General features: G+C 37.5%; 1 protein-coding gene across 2 annotated transcripts in view; it reads right to left on the reverse strand.

Moving 5' to 3' along the window:
• The window catches only part of TSG101 (tumor susceptibility 101), a 53,200-nt gene that overhangs the window by 5,764 nt on the left and 24,131 nt on the right, over positions 1–23,305 (reverse strand). Inside the window, exons 7-8 of one of the 2 annotated variants that reach the window (XM_034770225.1) lie at positions 22,082–22,176; positions 2,955–3,157 (exon numbers count right to left, since the gene is read on the reverse strand). In XM_034770225.1, the coding sequence (XP_034626116.1) occupies positions 2,955–3,157; positions 22,082–22,176 (298 nt within the window). Of the gene's footprint in view, positions 1–2,954; positions 3,158–16,556; positions 19,473–22,081; positions 22,177–23,305 lie in introns of those variants that run through there. The other variant, XM_034770224.1, reaches the window with a different exon arrangement.

Consider the following 23,305-nt stretch of genomic DNA (forward strand, 5'->3'; position numbering starts at 1 on the left):
CCATTGGCTGGGAACGGCAAACCGTGGACACTGGGAGCTGAGGGGCTCCGTGCCTGCAGATGCTCCAAGTAAACAAAACGTCCCAACCCGCCAGCCGCTTACCCTGATGGGCTGGGAGCCAAAGTTTGCTGACCCCTGCTATATTTTAAAAGCTGGCATCACAAGAAATACTCAAAAGTTTTGCTAGAATTATTTTAATGTAATCTAACAAAAAACCTGTTATAATAATAACTGAACAAATATGTATTCACCTTCAAAATTACAGTCATTATTTAAAATCAGTAAATGGGTATTTAAAACAAGTAATTTAGAACAACATGAGACTTTAAAAAGTCTTAAAATCCTTCAAAGTCTGAATCAGACTGATTCACCAAACAGTTCATTAAACTCTGCTTCAGTCACAGTTGCACCTGCATTGTCATCGTAGATGTCGGGAGTGTCGTCTTCAAAGTCAGATTCCTTATCAGCCTCCGTTGTGTCATCATCAAATATGGCATCATCTTCTGACCCCTCGAGTGCATTGCTGATACAGCATTTCGTAAATGATTTTTCTACCATTTCCGAGGGAATGGACACCCACGCGTCCTTGATCCACTGGGCGACCAGATTGATTTCGGGCTTCGTAAGATTCCTGCCTTTTGTCAACTTCGCCATGCCTGAGCACATCTATTCAGCCCACATTTTGCGTAGCCTATCTTTAAAGGGTTTGTTCAGGCAGACATCAAGCGGCTGTAGAACTGAAGTTAAGCCTCCAGGTATTACAGCCAAAGTAGTTTTCATATTTTTGGCCACATTTTTCACCTCATCCGTCTTGTGTGCGCTGAACATGTCCCAAACAAGCATAGCAGATTTCTTGAAAAGTGCTCCTGGTCTCTTATTCCATACTTTTTCCAGCCATTCAACAGTCCCACTTTCATCCATCCAGCCCTTTTCATGTGCACATACAATGACACCAGCAGGAAATTTCATGTTTCTAGGCAAAGTTTTTCTTTTAAAAACAACAGGAGGGAGCTTTGATCCATTTGCCAAACACCGTAAAATGGATTTTTTCATGGCCTGTGGTTTTAATTAAAACTGTTTTTTTCATCAACACCAGTTACTGTTCTGTTGCTCAGGAGATCGAATGTCAATGTTTCGTCTGTATTTCCTATTTGTGACAGTTCAAATGCATATTCCTTTCGATATTTTATAATAAACCTTTGGAAAGATTCGATTTTTTCTTCCAGATCTCTAGGCAACTTTTGCGCTATCTTTGTTCGCTGACAAAGACAGAGACCATGATGGTTCATGAAGCGAGTACACCAATCCGCTGATGCAACAAACACTGACGGCTTTACTGACTTGTATTTGTCGTCTTTCGCATTTGCAGAGCACGCAGACGAATTCCAGTTCTAGTGACAATGTACCCATTTTGTCTAAATTCAACAACCCAATTATTGAGATCTTTCTCTAGCTCAGGAAATGAAGCGCACCTCATTGGACATTTTTTCTTGCTTCTTGGCATATCTTAGTGTTTTATTTTTTTGCCATTCTCTTACTTGCTTCTCATTGATACAGAATTCACGAGCAGCAGCACAATTATTGTTTGCTTCTGCATATTCAACAACTTTAAGTTTGAACGCTGCATGATAAGAAGACCTTTCTCTTTTGATTTCACCGTTGTTCATTTTAAATACTAGTATGAAAATAGATTATTATTGTAATTATAGATTTTGTAGGACTTTATACAGGAATGTCACCTGCTTTATCACTGTCAAATTATTATTGTTCTTTGTTTATTTCAAAGCAGCCCTGTAGATTGGCATGTCTGTAGGGATAACAGGCTATTTCAATTTTATTAGAGATTCCATCAATTCTGCACGTTATATTTTCATATTGGCTNTTCTTAGCAAGTCTTGGTGCACTCATCTAATCAAGCAATCCTATTGGCTGAATGATAAGCTACTTTATAATGCAGTTTAGAAGTTAGTACTTGTTCATAAGCCGAATATTTTTGGTAAAAAAGTGACGCATCAAAGAGCAGGGGCCGGGTTATAAATGGGTGTACACCAAAATTTGATGATTTTAAACTCTATGGAATCATTAAATTGAATATTTAATACATTGTCATTTTGTTTACCCGGAGCGTCTGCAGGCATGGAGCCCCTCTGCTCCCTGTAGCCGCGGTTCGCCGTTCCCAGCCAATGGGAGCGGCGAACCACGGCTACAGGGAGCTGAGGGGCTCCAGGCCTGCCAATGCTCCAGGTAAACAAAGCGACAATGTATTCGATATTCAATTCAATGATTCCATAGAGTTTAAAATCATCAAATTTTGGTGTAGACCCATTTATAAGCCGACCCCTGTTCTTTGATGCATCACTTTTTAACCAAAAATATTCGGCTTATGAACGAGTATACACGATAAAATTTTATTTTTTTGTAATGTCACACACCTGCCAGTTTAGTTGACAAAAATAATGTCTTGTATAGCACCTGCTTATTGAAAATGCTATACTAATTAACTTATCTTCACATTCTCTTTGTAAAGATTCATAAAGTAAAGCAGAAAGGCTAAAGTGACTTGCATAAGATCACGAGTCAGTGGTAGTATCAGGATATAGTAAAAATTGTCTCCATTACTGTTCAGAAGTTGGAGGCAGAAAGTTATACACATCCCTACATCAGCATCATCTTCAGGAATACACATCCTTCAACAAAACGTATTACAGTTTCCCTACTGCTAAATAAAATAATAAAGTGGATATTCTGGACAGCGAGTTGAATAGTCTTAACTCCATTTCCATCTACCTTTCTTGCTCTCTCTCAAACACCCCCCTCAAAAAAGGTGACATTTTAAAACTGACATACTGGAAGCCTGGAAACATCCATTATACTCAAAACAGACTTTACACATACATGGTTCAGTTCACTATTGGAAATCAAGACATATGGCATTGCTTTCTCAATCAGCTTACCACTTCCTGGTCTAAGCGAGTTACCATCTCTTCCAGCTTTTGGTGACCTTTTTTCAGGTCTTCTTCTGTCCGCTTCAAGGCATTGAGCTCAGCTTGTGCACGATCCATTTCCTCTTTCATCCGCCATCTCAGTTTATCACTCACTGCTGAAATGAGAGAAGCTCGAATGGTATCCTCGCTGATGGTACCATCTCTGCTGGGACCTGCAGAATAAAATTCACAGGCACAAAATTATCTCACACTCTTTTGGATAGCTTTGTTACAGGGCCATTTGACAGAAAGTGGTTAAATACCTGCACCTTGCTTTAAGAATATAAGATAGGAACATAAAATGAATTTTTCCATGTTAGTTAATTTTCAGAAGCAATGCAGAGGCCACAATGAAATGCAGAAAACCATATATGAATTAAATTTAAAGGTGTATCCATACACTCAGCTCACATTAAAATCTAACCGTGCTTTCAATCCTAATTTTAAAAAGGGGCTGCCCATCTCATCACCAACAAGTGCAGTTGAGATCCACAAACAGTGAGTTTCAGTCTCTAACAGAAGGCTGAATTTATGGTAAAGTCTGGAGGAGCTTAGTATAAAAGATAGACAATCATAATAATTACATATTTGAATGTTAACAGCTGGCCTATGAATGTGAATTGGTCTTCAGATATTCTGTAGTTTGAAACTTTCTATCAACAAGGATGGACAAACCTAGTAAACAGCCAGAAGTAAATGGATACACCCTACATGTGGTATTTTAAACTTAATTCTGAACAACACACCAGACAGTTTTTCTATCAGAATATAACCTTTGATTGGTACTTTCAACACTGAAATAAGGAGGAAAGAATGAATGAGCAATAATAGAATCACATCCAAGATAAATGTTGGTTTATTTTTGATACCTTAAATTATACACAGATCATTTCTTGAAACCTTTACGATTCTGTATCAGTCCTTTTAAATTTCCTATACCTGTTACATAGTAGATTCTCATCTCATTCAAATATAAATCCAAATATAACATTTCATTTATGCACAAAAATGTTTCCAATTGCAAAGTCTCTTTCCTTATAGGTAGGTAAAAAGCAGTCCTTAAAACATTACAGTGACAAACTCGCAAAGTGCTTTCTAATCTGCAGTTTTCCCCATTGTCTTCATGCAGATTAGACGGTCTTGCACATGTCCTTTTGATTTAACATGGAATCTTTATACATACAAATTCTGACACTTGATTTAACTCAAATATTATTTCCATTAACACTACTAAAAATGTTGTTTTCATAAATATTTGTATGCCTTTAGCACCAATTATTCATGTCACACTAACATCAAAACCAACAAAAATTAGTAATAGTACTTTAGTATGAAAATTGTATTTTACCTTAAACATCAACTCAAAGTGCCCCACAGCTTTCATACGCAGCCATCCATCCTTTTTCTTTCTCCCTTGATCTTTAAAATTAAAACTCTTCTTTTTGAATTACAATCTTTTCCAGGTTACTAGTCTTTTTTTTCCTTTAAGACGATTTGTGTATGATTAACCTATTTGGGTGACAGTGAGCTTCCATAAAAGACATCATGACTTTGGTGTGATTGGTCCATTCCCAAATTTAGCTGTTTTTATAATCTCCGGTCCACTGAACAACAAAGTAAACTGTTGTAAATTTCTGTCTATTCTTCCTAAAGTCTCTCAGCTGTTTTGTTCTATCGGTTGTTGTTTTATTCACTGGTTAGGGTATCCAGTTCCACAATGTCCCTTTGGAACACAGTCTCTGGTCCCAGTCTCTCCTAGTTTCCTCAGATTTCACTTTCTGGTTTCGTTGTCTCTTGTGAGGACGTGACTATTTATTTTCTCTAGTGATATATTCGTTTTTCAGGAGTTTTGCATCCCACCTTCCATATTTCTTTACTTGTTCTAGTGGCTAAATCTGACTGAAGGCAGGTGCACACAAGCTTCTTTACTTCAAAACTTGACGGTCAGGTATTGATTCATTCTCTTTCCTCCAGATGATGGAAAAGTCCAGTATCGCTCTTCGACTCGTTGGAAGTTTCCTGTTCACTACTGCAGCCAGTTTCTGACAAAGTTAAATTTTAACAGTCCAACATAACATTCACCATGTTCACAGCTCCTCTCCCAAGAGTCTCGCCTCTTCTCTCTAAAAACGTATAGCTGAGCACATGTAAGGAAGACTGGGTAACTACCAACCAGAGTATTCCCTCTGCATAATGAACTACATGTCAGTTAATACTCTTTGATCGATTCTTAACACGCACAGGCATATACACACTCTTCACAAAAGTCTGCACAGCACTGAGTTTCAAAAGTTTTCACAATTCATTTTGTTGATCACTCAAGTATATATCTGAACAAAACTTCCCAAACATTGGCTATATTTAGTTTTTCAAATATCTTAAAAGAAACTCTTGAAAATGAAAAAAACTTAATAAAGCAATAATGATTGAGAAAGTGTGTTTCTTTGGGATTATCGACCAGTTGGGAGATATGTTAAGGCACATTTTGACCTCTAAGATCAATGGGTTAATCTCCAGGAAATGCCCTGCATTCACATCATTGCTGTTATTTTATTAGTATTCTTTTCATTAACAATGTTTGTAAACTTAAGCACAAACATATTACAAAAGAGAAAAGCAAAAGCATAACTATATACAATTGTTTGGATTTGAATATAGTGCAAGATAAAAGTTTGTATGTTGCTCCCTCATATTCATCCCAAGCAAAAAGATCAAAACTATTTGAAGTAAATTCTAGAAAGCTACAAAGGGATAGTGAGAGTCAAAACAATAACAAGCAGGAACAAGATCCATAATGTATGGGACACAAAATAAGCAGTAGCCTTTCATAAACTATTAAGTTGCTCAGACGTACAGAAGAAGAGGTACAATAGTTTCCTATTTACACAATGTAAAAAGGATTAGATCTTTCCATAAAATGTGAATATCTAGCTTGAAGTTTATACAGTTTTCATTCAAAAGTTGCTATAATTGGAAAAGGATGAAAACAACTGGGCCTGGGATGTTACCTTTCTAACTGCAGGCAACAAATTTAGATATTGCATTAATGCTAGGACCCAGGATTAGACTATCGTTTTTTGTTATTATTGAATGCCATTTGTGTGTGGGGGGAGGGGAATTGTCCAAGATTTCCTTTACACCCTACAGAAATGTTGAGCATACGTGCATTGTGCAACTGCCTTTCCAGATAATTAATACTTAGCACGTATTCCAGATGGTAGGAAAGCTTCCAGTCATTTTAATTAAAAATATAGCTGATTAAAAAAGCCTCTGTTAATTCAGGATTTTGTTATTTAATAATCTTATGGAAGGACTGTTGCTCAGTCATAAGAAAAAAATAATTTTCCAACTGCAGAAGACTGTACAAAAATGTGAAATGTAAAACGTCAGTAGATCTTAGCTGAACGTATTTGCAAAAAACAAACCCAAAAAAACCTCTAAACTAAAAAAAACAACATATCATGAAGCACAACTGTACTTTTCATAGTTTCCTCTCATTTAAGTAACAAAAATGAGATGTTGACTGGCCTATTTTGTGTATTTGCAAACAAACATATATGTGAACAATAAACATATATGTGAACCTAGAAACAGGGCATTTGTTGATGACTAATTACTAGATGGGGTTAAGAGCCTAAAGTTTTCTCTCAGGTCTTACTCTTCCCAGGTGATTTCATGATTATTACCATCGTTCAGCTAAAAATGGGAAGGGGGGGGGAGGAGCCTTGTGTCACAGAGGATGCATTTTTAGCTACAACTCTCCTTTGAAAAGCAGCAATTCTTACTGTAATTAACTGTTGTAGATCAGAAGTAATGTTAATCTTATATTTCAGTAGACGAAGAATATGTAGCAGTGTTATAATATGAAGTAACCATTCAGGGTCACTCTAGGTATCTATATTAGGCATTCACTTATAATAAAATTACTTAATATCTAGGAAAAGTTTCAGAAGTTTTTCTCCTGGCTAAATTATTTTATTTGGCTTTAGCAGATAATCACTTTTGCTTTATACACACACTTAAAGAGATACAGTCAGCCAACTGTAAGAAGATTCTGTATAAATTAATTATACAATTAACTTCTATTGTAATTCAGTTAAACAAACCTAACTAATTTGGGCAAACAAAAGAATATGGCTAGCTGCACTTGACTGCAGTTACTCTAACTCATAGGTTTCACCTGATACATATAATGTAAGAAACATTTATAGACGCCTACAGATTACTGGGTAACTACACTCAATTAGATCCAAAACCAATTGCCATATACTTTCCAAAAAGGTTAGATGATATTACATAAAATATATTTTCCTTTGTAGCACACTGGTAAGTGCTATGTAATAATCATGGTAATTAACTTGGGATGAATAATCAATGTTGTTATTATTATTAAACAATATAAAATGAGATTATCACAGTAAAGTGGTTATTAGCTATGTGTGACTTGTTACAGTTACTAAGCAAATACTATTTTCACATGGGATTCAATACTAGCAAGTGTGATAGAAAAACTAAACAATCATGTAAATCAACTCTCTGCCAAGATTTTCTTAGTCACTTTCTTTGAATGTAACATTAATGCATTAGCCTTTAGGACGATTAATAGATTTTTTTCTGCAGTTCACACTTTCAGAGTGAATAGCTGTATGTCCTCTGCTAGACTAATGTACATTAAAAAAAAATGTAAAACCTTTCAATTAGTTGCGGCAAAGTGTTGCATGCCTACAATGCAGGAAACTTCAGTCTCTCCAATTTCATGTTGATATTCCTGCACTGAAAAAATAATCATTCCAGTCTCCATTATAAATCACTTTGACTGTTATCTATCAAAGAATAAAACACAGTTTTGCAATTTCTCTTATACTTCTGGTTTACACGTAATTACTTTGAGAGACACTAAACCTCAACTGCAGCAACAGGAATCACTGTAGTAACCTGCGTGACCAGACTCTGCAACCTTTATATGGCTGAACTTTGTACAGTTTTGAAGTCCTGTCGCTGCAAGGGAAACTTCAGAAAAGAGAGAATACCGAAGGAAGTCATGAACACAGGGATAAAGTCAAGTTGTCGAAATACAGAAGTTGTCATAACATTAGCCACATCATACTTTCAGGGTATAGCCAAACCAAATTCTCTCAAAAGCACGCAATCACAAAGCAGAAAGAATTTTGCGAATTAGGCTAATTCCTTTAAGAGTCACATCCCTCTAAAGACTAAAACTGAGAATATGTTCGGAAAGAAAGGTATATCTTCAAGATCACTTCCTTTACTTTTTCACTATGGACCTCTTGACTGATGATTGTATATCCTTTCAGATTCAGTCAAGGGATTTCCTAATCAGCTGAAATTCATCTCAGGGAAGCAGTGCAAGGCACATACCTCTCGCTCCTCAGCATCCCTGCCCGTTAGCCAAAGTAAGCCAGTAACTAAGACCTAAAATTAAGCCTACTTTTCCAACACAGTGGTCCAGAGGGGAAACACTGTTTTAAACCCGCAAACTATTAAAAAAAAAAAACAATTAAAGCTAGCGTAAATCAAAATATAAGAAAAATATTAGTAATTTTAATTTGGGGTTAGTGCATATCAGGTTACATCAAAGAAGTTACTGGATTAGCCAACTATAAAATAATTCTTAAATAATTAAGTAAAAGGTGAATAGACTGCAAAAATTTCCATTCTAAAAATGCATCAGAAAATTTCTTCCTAATTAAGTGTGCAACACTTTCAATCCTGAATACTTTGTTGTACAGTAACTGCCCCACTCAATATTTCCTTACAGACATTTATTTTTAAAGGCAGAAGTGAAGAGAACATAAGTTCTCTGTGGATGGTCCTAAACTCTGGAATTCATTCTCAACTGTTCTGACAGAGCCTAAGATTGCGGACCTTGAAGGCACACAGCAAAGCCCATCTCCAGTTTCAGGGTTTTGCCTAAGGATAGGGTGGATATATCTGTGGTAGTTTCTTTGAAATTTGATCTATTTTGCATAAATAGTAATTTTTTAAAATTAAAAAAACATATGATTGTAGTCATGTAATTAAATATACTTTTTATGTTTTGATTCACAAGATGTAACAGAGAGACGATTGGGAGAACAAAGAATGGCTGAACTGAAAGGAAAGGAACTGACCCACCATAAAATTTCCAGGTGTTTGAGGAAGAACTGGAGTCAGGATCCTGGACCTACACTGGCAGCACAAAACAGCCACAATGCCATCGAAACTGATTGGTGAAGGATTCTTCCAACATCCCCCGCTGACATGGAGTCACTGTGGAGTGTCCAATGCCACATACCCCCAGCCCTGCAATAGGTGTGGGTCAGGGAAAAGGGGGAGTGGCCAGGATATATCTATGCCCCAGAGATCCCCAGCTGCCAGAATAACTGATTAGGGTCACCAGCAGCTGGACATAAATTAGAGCAGTCTTAAGGCTGCTCTAATGTATAACAAGGAATAGCCTGGTCCCTGACTGACCTCAGGTTCAGAGGAGTTATAAAGGTGACATAAAACCAACTTTCTCTATCCCCAAGCTGTAACAATGGCTAAGTGCATCCTCTTGATTAACACGTTAAATTAATCAAAACATTCCAAACAAAGTTTTACAAGCAACTAAATGGGCTTTCTCTCATACCAGTTTCTAATCTTGACTATTTCTCAGAAGCCTTACCCTCCCATACAAAAACAGCCAATTCTTCCAATCAAGAATGCCATTATACTTCATGCAAATCAGCATGCAGGTTGTGTGCAAAAGGAGTACCATAAAATTATCTGATCTCCTTCATGAGCAAATCCTGTCTCTAAATAATCAGTCTTTGAACTAGTACTTTGTGCTGAACCTTTTAAAATCAGAACTCTTGAGCCTTTATTTCATTTGTCAGCATCTCGGACTTAATAAAATCCTCAAGATAGCGCACATCTTTGTTGCACAACAGAATGGATCTGTTTCTGAACATATTATGTGTTCAGACTTATTTATTTTTAAAATAGTTGGGTTTTTATAGCATGGTTTTACTTGAAACTGTTTTGGCTATCTTCTCTGCAATAACATGTGACAGTACCGGAAGAAAGTTTAAAAGCAGAAAATAAACCACACAATCACAAGCTAATAGTCAATGGGCTGATACTTCAAGCAAATACTTCTGCTGTCAACCATGTACTCCAGATAACACAAGAACAGGAAAGATTGCCCAGATGCAAGATCAAACCTAATCTGAGATTTTGAACTCTGAAATCAAGGGCATCAGAAAATACTCTAAGATGGGTATATCCAGATATTATTTACATCAGGAATCCAATATATTTTTCACATTGGGGTTTGCAGTGCTATAAAGCTGTCTATGTTAACTCCAAAGAAGAAGAGACCTGGGTTTAGACCAGCATTGATCTCTACAGCTTCTGTGTCTTAAAGTTATAGATTAATATCCGGAATGTTGTAGGTAAAGACAATGCCACAAGTAATGGGCCAAGAACACCTACTCTGCACCACAATGAATATATCTTGACCAAGAATTCAGTGTATCGCTACCTTTTTGATGCACAAGAGTTTTATAAGGGAATAACTGTAAAAGAAAGTCCTCTTCTGGGATGCATGTATTATTTAAACTTTTGGAAAAGGTTAAGACTGAGCTGCTACATCTGAAAATAACAAGGTTCTACTCTAAAAATGATATGAATTATTAAAATTTAAGCCAACAGAAATTGGAAGGCTGTTACCACAGATTCTAGCCTTAACAGTGTATATATTAGCTATGCTTTAAATCAGGTATTTGCATCTTTGTGCCTGTGTTAGCTAGATTCATTTGGTTTATGACACTACATCTTCCATACTCTAGCACACTTACTTTGAACTTCCTGGTTTTTCTAGTAATTTCAGCTTTAAAACAGCATTCTTTTTACAAGTACTCTGATGTTACTGATCAGTAAATTTCTGGGGAGTAAATCAAGCTTAGCTAAATTATTAGTATTGGAAATTGTTTGGTTTTAGAATGTTTCCCGAGAGTTGCTCGATGAAAGTCTACATGGAATTTAGGAGCTCTTCATTAGTCTATGTTGGGCTTAGAAACTATACATTAGGCCTCTGGTGTCTGTCCCCCATTCTACTGCTACCCTTGCTCCTGTAGAGCTTCGAAGCTATAAACCAAAGCCCATGGCTCTCCCTCATCCTTTCCTTTCTTCTGCTCCGAACACAGAATGGCTCCTCCCATCCAGTTATTTCAAAGCCTGAAGCCACCCAACTGAAACAAGGATAACTGTGAAAAAACGCATGTAATACCTATATCGTCAACTCACCAAACTCTGCTAAATGAGCCAAAAGGTACATACTCTCATCCACATCAATGGAATAAAGATGAATCAAGTGTCTTTAAGCCAAGTAATTTTTAGTTACAACAAGCAACAAAAGAGAGTGTAGAAAACTTTTCAAGAAGTAAAAACTTCATTTTTAGAACTCTCTTCCCTTCAATGAATCACCTTATCTACCCTATAAATACTAGAAAGACGTACGGCATATTGTGATGTCTGTTTTACAATCACACAGAAAGTGGTTTAAAACTACTGAAAAACGTACCTTAAACATGTATCACCAGTATTTCTGATCATTAATTTTTCATGATACAAAAATTGTAACAGAGCAATAACATATTTTATATTTTTCACCAAGTAGTAATGGACTCATTTAGCATGTGTTGCATGTTAATTGTTCTATGCAGGATATGCAGCACAAAGTTCTAAACCTAATGGCACCTATTCAGAGCCAGTAAGTATTACTGTTTTATTTTATATATAAAATATATACAAGCTTCTTGTACAATTCATCTATTAATAGACTAAATACTCCTAGTGTAGAAGCTGATTGATAGATTATTAAAATATTATGTTTGGTTCATAAAAATGTATATACATTATCAATTTAGGTGTCATTTCTAGCTCATGCCACTCAGGCACTTTACTGGTCCATAAAGACATCTACAATATTTTGTTAAAAGTTGTAAACACTTATCACATGTGGCAATGAAAGCATGTGAAATGGCACATAAACCAAAAGGAATTTCTCAAGGATGCTTCAATGCTGAGGAGACAGGACTAGCACTTTCTATAGGAACACCACATAAACCACGGAGGGGAGGGGAACCAAATCCTTTAATTTACAGTAATTGAATATTAATATTATTTACTGAAGTAATGAGTTATATACATTGTTTTATTATATTGCAAAGATTTTACCATCACTTTTATGTTAAATTATTTGTGAGGTAAAGGATGGGCAGAAGGGGAAGAGAGAAAGCAGTGGGTTATGGTAGCCAGGAGAGGTTTAAACATTCTTAGCCCTGTAAAGTTTCCTAAAGGAACAGAAGAGTATACTCACTACCAGACAACTGTAATTATGAGAAGTGAATTGTAACCATCCAGACACTCAGATCATGAATGTGAGAGTTCACAAGATTCTAGTCACTCCTCCTTTTATATACAATATACATTTATAAAGTAAAAACAAAGTCAGTGATCGATACTAGCTGTTTTCTGAAAATCCCTTATTTAGGACACTTTTGTACAAGACATTTTAATAATAAACCAGGAGGGAAATATCAGGGAAGACATCTTAATCTTAAAAATGGAAATTCAGATGACAAAAAATGTTAATGAAACACAGGAAATGGTGGATTTCTGCTAACTCCTTGCACAAGTAAGGTTTTATTTTGAAACAATCTCAATGTAGCTCCTTACAGAGAATGAACCCTTAGCATTTTCTGTCACTTCTATAATTAGCCCATCTTTGGGAAGATTTTATGGCACATAGCCATTAATCCCTGGGAGCACTCAGATACTTAACCTTTACTATGCAGAGTCTGGTTTCACAAGTGACCTTACAGCAGCTTCAGACCCGTAACAGAATCAGAAGGATAATGAATGGGACAAGACTGAAAAAAAAAAACTTTGAAGAAACAGAAATTAAGCTCACTAATCAAAAAGCCTATTTAAATGTCATGGTATAACAAATAAAATGCTGTACACTTGATTCTTAATGACATACCGTATGTTATGCTTATAAATGTGACCTAACAGGACATTTTAATAGTCTTTCATCTCTACAAGCCACAACACTGTAGCAGCAAGAAACAAAAAATTCTTTATGTAAAAACTTAAGATCCGCAGTTGAGAGGAATACCAGTTCCCTCCTAAAAATGACTTGGGACTATTTACTTGAGAGACCACCTCTGTTCCCCTGCCATTTGGCACAACTGTCCCCTCCGGCCTGTGAGAATAAGCTGAGTTAAGTGTTGCTTTGGTTGATATCCAAGCCAAGAGGGGGAAACAGGATGAGTTTAGTAGGGAGGAGCAGGCTACACTCCCTGCCCTGGCAGCTGTGTTCCAAACCCTCCTTAGAGAAGGTAAGGGCTGCAGTGGCCAGTCCCAGCGCTGAAAGCCCTCTTATCTGAGGAATGCAGGAAGAGATTCTTGTGGAATAAGCAACTCCTTTACAGGGAATGGTTTCCCGCAGGGGAGACAGACTTGGAGTATCAGTAGACAGTGGTATCCCAGAAGTATCACCTTAAGATGTTAAACTTCTCCGAAGATATCCCTTTTTCAGGGCATCTGGAGATCCAGCACACAAAACACAGGCTGTTGATAATTTTTACTGGCCTGGAGTTTTTGAGGCAGTCAAAAAATACTCAGAACACGTGATTCTTATCAGAAGGTGAAAAAAGCTCAAGAAAGAGTAAAGCAGCCAAGAGGCCACTACCTAGAGTAGAGGAACCTTTTTTGAAGCTGACCATGGATATTGTGGGACTCTGTAGTAAGGAGACCCAGACTGGAAAGAAATTCATAGTAGGGGTGGTAGATTATGCTACTTGCTATCCTGCAGGACTGCAGCTCTGTCCTCCATAGAGGCAGACACAGATGTGATGCTCTTTTGTCAATTTTCAGCTAGGTGGGCTTCCTCCCCAGCAAGTTCCTCAGGGACTCATTTTCATATCAACCCTTCACCAGGGCTTATGGGAGAAACATGGGGTCAGACACTTGTGGCCCTCTGCATATCACCCTCAAACCAAAGGACTGGTGGAAAGATTTAATAGGACACTTAAAATAATGCTGGAAACTTTTCTAGATCACATGATCGGGACAAGTTACTGTATCTGCTGTTTGCCTATAGAGAAATTCACTAAGAATCCAGTTTTCCCCTTTTTCACTGCTCTTTGGAAGGAGGGTGTGGCACCCTAGAACCAAGTGAGGGATGAGTGGGAGCTTAAGACCTCTCCTGAGGGGGAAGCAGTGGAATATATATTGTCCTTTCGGGAAAGGCTCACAGAACTCCTGGATTTTTCTTAGGAGAACCTATTTAAAGCCTAAGAGAGACTGTCTGGTATGACCACATGGCACAGGCCAGGTCACATGGAATAGGGAACAAAGTTATGGCACTCATTCCAATGTGGCAGAATAAACTCCAAGCTAGCTGCCTGGGAGCACCCTTTAAAATCATCAAGCAGCTCAGTGAGATAAATTATGTTGTCAAGCTGGTCTATGGCAGGATGCATGTAAGTGACCTGACTGCTCAAAAAATCCTACCACCTCATTAAATGGTGGTGCATGTACAGCTACTAGTAACCAATGTAAGTAGTTATCAGTTCATGCATAACCAAACCTGCAATAATCAATCTAGCATAACACTATTCCCATCTCTACTGGCATGAAACAGGCAGATTAACTGTGGATCTACTCAAACTATAGTGGAGCTGGCACCCCACTATAATACAGATGTTGTATAGAGAGTCTGAAAACTCCAGCCTTAAAATGAAGTGCTTTTTCAGCCATAACTATAATGCAGTTAGTACACTGCAATGAAGATCAAAAATCAAGTGTGATTACTTTGAAGAGCAACGTGAAATAAACTTTTGAACCCTGCCAAAAAATATGATAGAAGATGGAGGGGAGGGCTCAAAGAACGTTTCCTCCCATGGCAAGTCTTGCATAAGTGACGGGGCAATCTCCGTTTCCATGCTTGGGGAAGCTAAGGGATTGTTGCTTCCCTGCACCCCAGAGGGTGCTCATCACTCCAGAGGTGCAAGTCAATGCAACACCCCCTCTTTGCCATGTACTCCAATGGGGAACTTCCCCTTCCTCCCATTTATGCTTATCCCCATGTAGAAAAAACATTGTTCCATTGGGGTGGGCCTTGTGGGCCACAGGCTGGGAGAGGAAAAATGGTCACACCGTCCTATGGGATAGTGCAGCCTCTGCACTCCTCCCTCTCTGCACCAAGAAGAAACTGTGCATGCATGAGGCACAATCCCATTCTGAGCTCTCCCTAGGATGGGGCAGCAATGCACTGTCCTGTCCCCTACTAGGGTTTGTGGCTAAATGCCAGAATCTAACTAGAAGGATGCTGTTATGAAGAAAGAACAGGAGTACTTGTGGTACCTTAGAGACTAACAAGAAAGCTTATGCTCAGATAAATTTGTTAGTCTCTAAGGTGCCAGAAGTACTCCTGTTCTTTTTGCGGATACAGATTAACACGGCTGCTACTCTGAAACCTGTCGTTATGAAGAAACTATTTGATCACCCTTGGATACGAACATCTCCCAAGCAACAAAGGCTAATGCAAATCAAATGCAAAATTGCAAATACATGTTTCAGCATGTAAATGTCAGCAAATTTCCAATGACTATCTTCTATCCCCAGATCAGCTTCAAGGGTACACATTTACAAAAAGAATATATCAGAAAACAGACACTTATTGAGACAACTATATATCTTCATTAATATGAACAGAAAACTCAGACTACCTATTTTTGATAAAACCAACAAAAATAAGAAAATATGCTAAAGAAACTAATCCCAACAATCAATATATTAGCACCATCATTTGAGATATTGTCTTCCTTGATTAGATAAAAGAGTTACTTACCTACAGACCAGAACAGGAACTCTAACAGAATTCTACAAACTAAAACTGATCCTGCAGAAGATATGTTTACATGCAGTGTGCATCACGCTCAGGCAAACCTGAGCAAAAACACCCGACAAGACAATGGTTTCTGCAAACCAATCTCAGTAACTCCATGAATACCACCAAATGGAGAGAATACGAAAGAGAAGAAATCCTGACAACATACATTCACCACTGCTATCGCTTAACAGCAAACAACAAAATTTACAGTTAATGCTATGCACCTTAATTACTACATTTTGACCAAAAGTTGAAATATATAAACCAACAGATTCTCAACCGCAGCGACTACCAAATACCGACTGACTGCCTTAACAAAAACTATAGCAACGAAGTCATATTCAGTCACAAATGTGTTGATCAGGCTGAACTATTTATATTATGAGCTACTGCCTTTTTTAAAAAAAAGTCTTAAGTGAGGTATTTAACTTTCATGTGCTTTTAAACTTTTTGAACTATACAGACTAAGTTAGAAACGGTTATGAAAGTATTTTTAGTATGTTTTAGTACCGACTAACATTTCAACAGGCTGGAGTTAATAGTCACAAAGACACTTTATCTCAAAAAGGAATTTGTAAACTCACATCCTTCCATGTCATGTGTTCATTAAAACACTACAAGATGACTAGAAATTAAAGGCTACAACTTTATTTGTAAAACACAATCACCAAGTTATACAAATTAAATGCATTAATCATCAACATCGTCCAACATCAAAAAAGGTATAAATATGACCGTAGACCTCGCCAGAGTGTAGGTATTTCCACTGGGGAACATTCTAATCCAAGTGTAGGGTACAAAATGTACCTATGCCATACGTGCTGGAAGTGGTTCTAAGTTCTTGATATGTACGTATTGAGCAGAACCTTTCCCAGTGCGTGAGGGAGTCAACCCCAGTTCCTTTAAAGGCTACAAATTTGCTCTGTACATGAGGGAAACCTTCAGAGGTATTCAAGAACAGAGATGAATACTCAAATAAGTCTTTTCCAATGTCCCTACTGCAAGCTTCACCAAACTAACTTTTAGGCTGCACACGGTCCTATATTCTATTACTTTTGCCTTAGAGTCCTGTATACAGACTGTGGTGTTTTCTATTAAACTGCGGCTTCCTTATTCCTCCTCCAAAAAGTTGGCGAGGCTGGGAATTTGAGTAACGTAAGGCCAGAATAGTGGAGAATGAACACTCCTCTACTCCTAATACTCACCTCTCCCCTGCCTCTGACAAGTGTCCTTTTGCAGGCAATTCCCTGCATAACCAGTATCTTTCTGGATGAAGACTTGATTAAAGACAAAATGGGGAGAAGGGGCACCTGGTAAGGTTAAAGCAGTTCCTTTTTCAAGTCCTGTCAAAAAGGGATTTCCAAATGAAAATTGCTGCATCAAGGAGCTATCAAAATACTGACATGAGTCTTCATTTAAGAAAATAAAACTGGTTCCTTGAGTCCATTGACCAAAATTACTTTAAATTCAAATTAATGAACGTTATGTAACACATATCTTGACAATGGGAACTGAGACAGGAGAGAAGATGGAGATTTTTGAAATATTAAAATTCTTTTCTACAAAATTTAATTTTTTAAACCTTAACTACATGGAATAATATATTTGCTAACACGTTTCACAATATTTTGATTTTTTGTAGCTCAGCACTCCCAACAAACAAAATTAAATTATAGTGCTGGTTGGCTATATGCAAAAAATAAATTGTAAACCAGGCCCAAAGCTTTTTCCCCTACAACAAAAATATAAATATACTGCAACAATTACTGTAAGGAAAATGCTGCAGTTTTCTACATGGTCACTAAGTTAAAGAGACACTGTCAAGCAGTTTATAGCAATTTAACATTAGAAAAACCTGAGTTTCAAGTGAATCAGTAAAGCAGTTTCAAAGAAGAAGAAAATCCACAATATGAGAAAGTTTTAAAAGGCCTCAATTCTGAAGGAGCAAAATAAAAGCAAGAATGCCTCTTACTGGTTCTGGAGCATCAGACACTTTTGCCAGGGCTACGCTGAAAACATCAAAGATATTGGGGAAAGCACAAAATTGTTAATTTTATGCTTTGTTAGAAAGAGGAAAACTGTTGGAAAGATGGAAAAGGACAAAATTGGTAAGGAAAGAATGTGTTTTCAATCACCTTTTAAAAAAACAAAAATATTATAACAAATTCAAGTCTATAAAAATAGTTTGTTATTTAAAAAGGACATTATGTCAAGAGTCTATACCTTCACAGTAACAAGACTGAACTTCTATATTAACTGTCATCAGAACTGTCAAATACCCTTCTGAGGTAATTATGTACAGACAGGTAAACAGAGGTATGGCGAAGTTAACTGACTTATTTCCATAATAAATCAGTAGCAGAGCTGGGAATAGAATCCAGAAGTCTCAACTCACAGCGTCCTACTCTGCAGACAACCTACCTTCCGATTTTACATACCTTTAAAGTTGCATACTGTGTCAGAAAATATCATCGTGAATATGTCCATATAGTTCATATTACTGTATCTCTGATAATGAAATGCTTCAAAAAGTTCACTTATTATACATTAGGTCCTATAACAAAGCTACCTACTATTGAATGATTTTACACAGAGAAGATAGTGTATTTAAAAAAGGGGTAAAACTATTTGGCAGTGTCCCTTTAAATAAGTTACATAAATTAATCAAATTAAGCTCAAAATAAAATATTAAATAGACCTTGCAGAACAACAAAGCTTGGCATCTGGGAAATAACATTTCATTTTAATAGTGGGGTAACAAATATGTGCCAGAAACACTATTATCAACCTCTGAAATGTATTCAGCAACCAGTACTGCTTCCCCCACATGAGAGATGGCAACTCCAAACACTACCAAAGTATCCCCATATCATTGGGAATCCTCCTATGGTGTATTCCCTACCCCTGGTGAGGTTCCTACTTGTCAAAAACATGGCCAATAATGTCAAACTTCCTCCAAAGTCATATCAAAGTCTCCAAAACACTCAGTAAATCCAGGTTGAAGACATCAGTACCACTTTGAGATAAGAGGACACCATCTAGATGGAATAAACCCGGAGACTCCGGTACAAGGGAATCGTGTCTGATCACACACCCTCCGATAAACTTCATAAAGTTGCCAATTTCCCTATTGACTTTTTTTCTGTTCTTATCCATGAATCTATAGGTCTCTTCTTGGTTCCATGCCTTTCGGGGCACAATGTTTGACCAGATCAGAATGACATTCTTGAATGTGTGCTTGATAAATCCTAAATCTTTCTTAATTCGGATGATAAGATCCACAAATTTTGTTGTCCCCAGATCATTTCCTCCCAGGTGTATCACCAGCACATCAGGATCTGGCAGACGCCTTCGTGCATGAAACAGAGTGGGTATTAACTGATCCCACATCATGCCGCTCTTTCCTATCCAGTGCAATTTAGCATCCTCCACTCGAATGCCCAGTTGTGGGCCAAAGCTTCTTACGAGTGCCCGTTTTTCTGCCCAGAAAACATACGAATGACCACAAATCCATACCTGCTTCTGCTTTCTTCTGGCATCTGCTATTAAGAGAACACAAACAAATATTAATGCTTTGGTCTGGACTCCACCTTTATAAACTATGTGGCCTAACAGCCCCTCAGCTCCCTTAAACATGGCTCACTCTGCCATACTCCATATTTTGGAAAAGTCAAGACCACAAGTGAGGCAGATGCATAAATCCTAAATGTGTCATACTCAACCATAATCTGGGAGACCAAGTCTTCTTCCAGTATCTGTTTAGACAAACACGTTCCCTCCACATGCATGAAGAAAAATTTACCTTCCTTCAGACGTCTTTGCTGGTAATTAGTGCCTGTACTGGATATAAAAATCTATAGAAGGTAATCCATGTTCATGTCTCTTTGGAATGGTCCCACAATGGCAAATATATATTCTTTGTCTCCTATAGGGATGAAGGTCCTGAAATACACTAGGTCAGAGGTTCTCAAACTGTGGTCAGTGGACCACCAGTGGTCCGCGAGCTCCATTCAGATGGTCCACGGATAGTTCCCTCTAAGATGCACGCCTGGGCAGCCACACACGAGAGACTGAAGGGTCACCCACCTAATTAGTGGAGCCGCAAGGCATGGCTCCACTAATTAGGTGCCTGGACCCTGGAGAAGACGCATATGTAAGGTGAGGTGGTGGCCTTGGGGGACTAAGGGGTAGGTGGGAGGGGGCAGTGGGGTGAGAAGAGGGGGTGGGAGGAATTTGGGATGTGCAGAACTGCAGCGGCCAGAGAAAGAGGCAACTTTCCCCAGTTCCAGGGCTGTGGCAGGAGAGAGACCCCCCCTCCTTCCCAGCCCCAGCTCGGGGGCTGCTGCGGCGGGGGAGAAAGGGCACATCCATCGCATTAGAAAGGTAAAACTACTGACATGAAAATATGAGTTGTGTGCTTTTATTTGTAGAACAAAAATTATTATTACTTTTTTTTTAATATAGTGTTTTTATCCAAAGCGCTTTACAATAGTTAGTTAATGGTACAAACAACATTTGGAAAGATCATTAAGTGGTCAGCCGAGACCTCAGCAATTTTCAAGTGGTCCACGAAAAAAAAAATGTTTGAGAACCACTGCACTAGGTCTTGCCAGAGCTTGAGAACTTCGCAGACTTACTAAACCCCAGAACACCCTCCAACCCAAAATAAATACTAGCTTCATTGTTATTTTGGGAATACTCTTGCAAACTTTCCCCACAACTAACAGAGCGCCCAAAACAACAGATGTAAGGAGACCACTCCTATCAGACAGCTCTCTTTTTCATGGAGCTCATCCCCCCTTGCTAACCTATGAGACTGATATCAAATACTGGAAGTCACTCAGCTTTTCAAAGAATTGTACTCCAGATACTTGAGGAAGTACAAACATATAAGCATAAGAGCCAGCCTCCTGGGTACTGCTGCTCAAAAAGTTCAGTGCAAGAAAAGACGATCAAGTAGCCTGTGCATTAAATCCCATGCCGACTTGTACATATCCACCCCACCCCCATCTCTCTCTTCATTCATTTGGCTGATGGACTGCATTACCTTCAGTTGCCACATCATCCCATAGTTTCTGAGTCTCCTGGTAACCAAAGTGAGCACTTTTGGTGCTGCCAATGCAGTCTGCCATTTAAAGCGGTAATTGCTAGATCTACTTCAGAGGCCAGCAGTACTGCAACAAGGATGTAGATTGGCATATGGTGCCTTTGGAAAGAGATGCAGTTTGAGCCCACCATTTAAATGAAATATGCCCCCCCCCTAGAATGACACTGCTGATTCTCAAAAAGTAGGCCTCAAAAACACCACAGTCCCAATCCTTCACCATGACTCATATAGTTCCCAAAACAAAGTGAAGAGCACAAAAGATTTTACAGTGCAAACAAATACACATCTTGTGTTGCAAGAAAATAAAGTCAATTGCTTACCCTGAGTTGTCAGATTAGATTTACATTTTCCTCAGGTACCTCATTCAAACCAGTTTCAAGATATAATTTTGTTTGCCCAATACATAATTAATATACTAGGGATATACTAAAAGATATTTAGAAATGCAGTAAGGAAGAGAACATACTTAAAACTTGTTTGTCGTTTCTTGTTTTTACTTATGGTACTTATTTTGCAGGAGACAAAGGCTGTAAACATATTACAAGTGATTGCTACTTCACACACAATGTTCGGAAGGGACTGCTATCAAATTAGAGTTATAGCTCTGTATCTCCATTTACTAGATGGTTCTCTTGGATCAAATTAAATGAATCCAACAGATAACTAAAATAAGGACAACAACAATTTTTTAAAACAAACAACAAATACACAGATCAGTGCACATGCAATAAAAGTGTCACATTTTATCAAATGGGGAAAGAAAAATGTAGGGTGGCTATATGCATTGTTCTTCAGAAAGTTCACAAATCAGAGACCATGGATAGAAGGAAAACAATTTACCAAGTTCCTGACTGGAAGAAACAAAATACAAAATACATGTTAAATGGTATCGCTGCTTAAAAGTTCAGGTTTTAACTACCACACGAGTACGATGCAATTTACATCTGCTTCATAAATGTGATTTTTTCCCCCCTCTCTACTTACGGCTGGAACCTTCGCTTTCTCTAGAACTCAGAAAGAGAGATACTTTCAAAAGTTACTCACCAACAGTAGTCACAGGCGGCTGAGAAGGGTAGTGCTGACCACTTGTTGTTGCTGGAAATGGACCACCAGGTGGATAAGGATAGCCCGGGTAGCCACTTGATAAAGAAAGTTATATTAACATTATGCAAGAATTTGCAGAACATCCACGTACATCAACTTTACATTAAGTTTTCCAGTGCTAAACTTTTGATTCCAAAACTTTTTACTAAGTTATCATACTAAAAGAAAGAGCAAGTTTCCTTTTCAAATACAATAAGCCACTTTTACAAGTAAAGGTAACAAACTGCTTCAACCTACAGGCCAGTAGAAACTTTACTTTCTTCTTCTTCTTCACAGGATACGTTACTAATTTAGCTTAAAGATGTCTTTCACAATTTCTTGTATAATTTTAAATTATATCATTATATTTGTATCTCTGACAAGTTATTTGCTGGTCAAATGTCCTGAATGTTTCGAGTTCCCTTCAATTGGATTAATTTATTTTATCATCTTGACGAACCACTCTTGGAACCATAAATATTTAAAGAAAAAGTATTTACATACTAAATTGCATTAGAGTTTTGATTGACACAATGACAGTAACTGACCATCGTACAGCTGTTAAACACAAAATAAAAAGTTAGTGTTTTTGTTGTGTAAAAAGCTAGTGTTAAAAGTTTATTTATCATATAATAAAATTATTATTATAAGTAAGGTAAAAAAAGTCTTCTGTCACAGTACCATTAAGAATTTTTGTGGAAGGAGAGGGAGAGAATAAATACACAGATATTAACAAATTCATTCATCAAGGCAATTGACAGTTTGGGCAGATGACATTTAATCTGTTTTCATTTACCCTCAAAATTAAAACTAACTATCATCATGGGAAGTGTAAATCTTATGCACTAACTGCCAGGATTAGGGCTTACAGTTACTATACTGATCTGTACCTATCACTTACTTGTAGTAAATAGTATATTAATTATAATTTAAAAAATAATATTAGAGATTATTTCCCCAAAATATGATAATTTATGGCTGTTGACCAAGAGGGACTTTTAAAACTGAGTAATAAATGAACATTTAATAAAAAGAGACACAAAAGATATTCATAATGATGTATTACAAGAGGAATTTAGCACATTTATTTTCTGAGACTGAATTATCTTTTAGGTCTTTTTAACATGCATTAAGCCAGGGGTGGCCAAACTGTGGCTTCGGAGCCACATGCGGCTCTTCAGAAGT

This window comes from Trachemys scripta, chromosome 4, assembly GCF_013100865.1.
Source record: "Trachemys scripta elegans isolate TJP31775 chromosome 4, CAS_Tse_1.0, whole genome shotgun sequence".
NCBI lineage: Eukaryota > Metazoa > Chordata > Testudines > Emydidae > Trachemys > Trachemys scripta.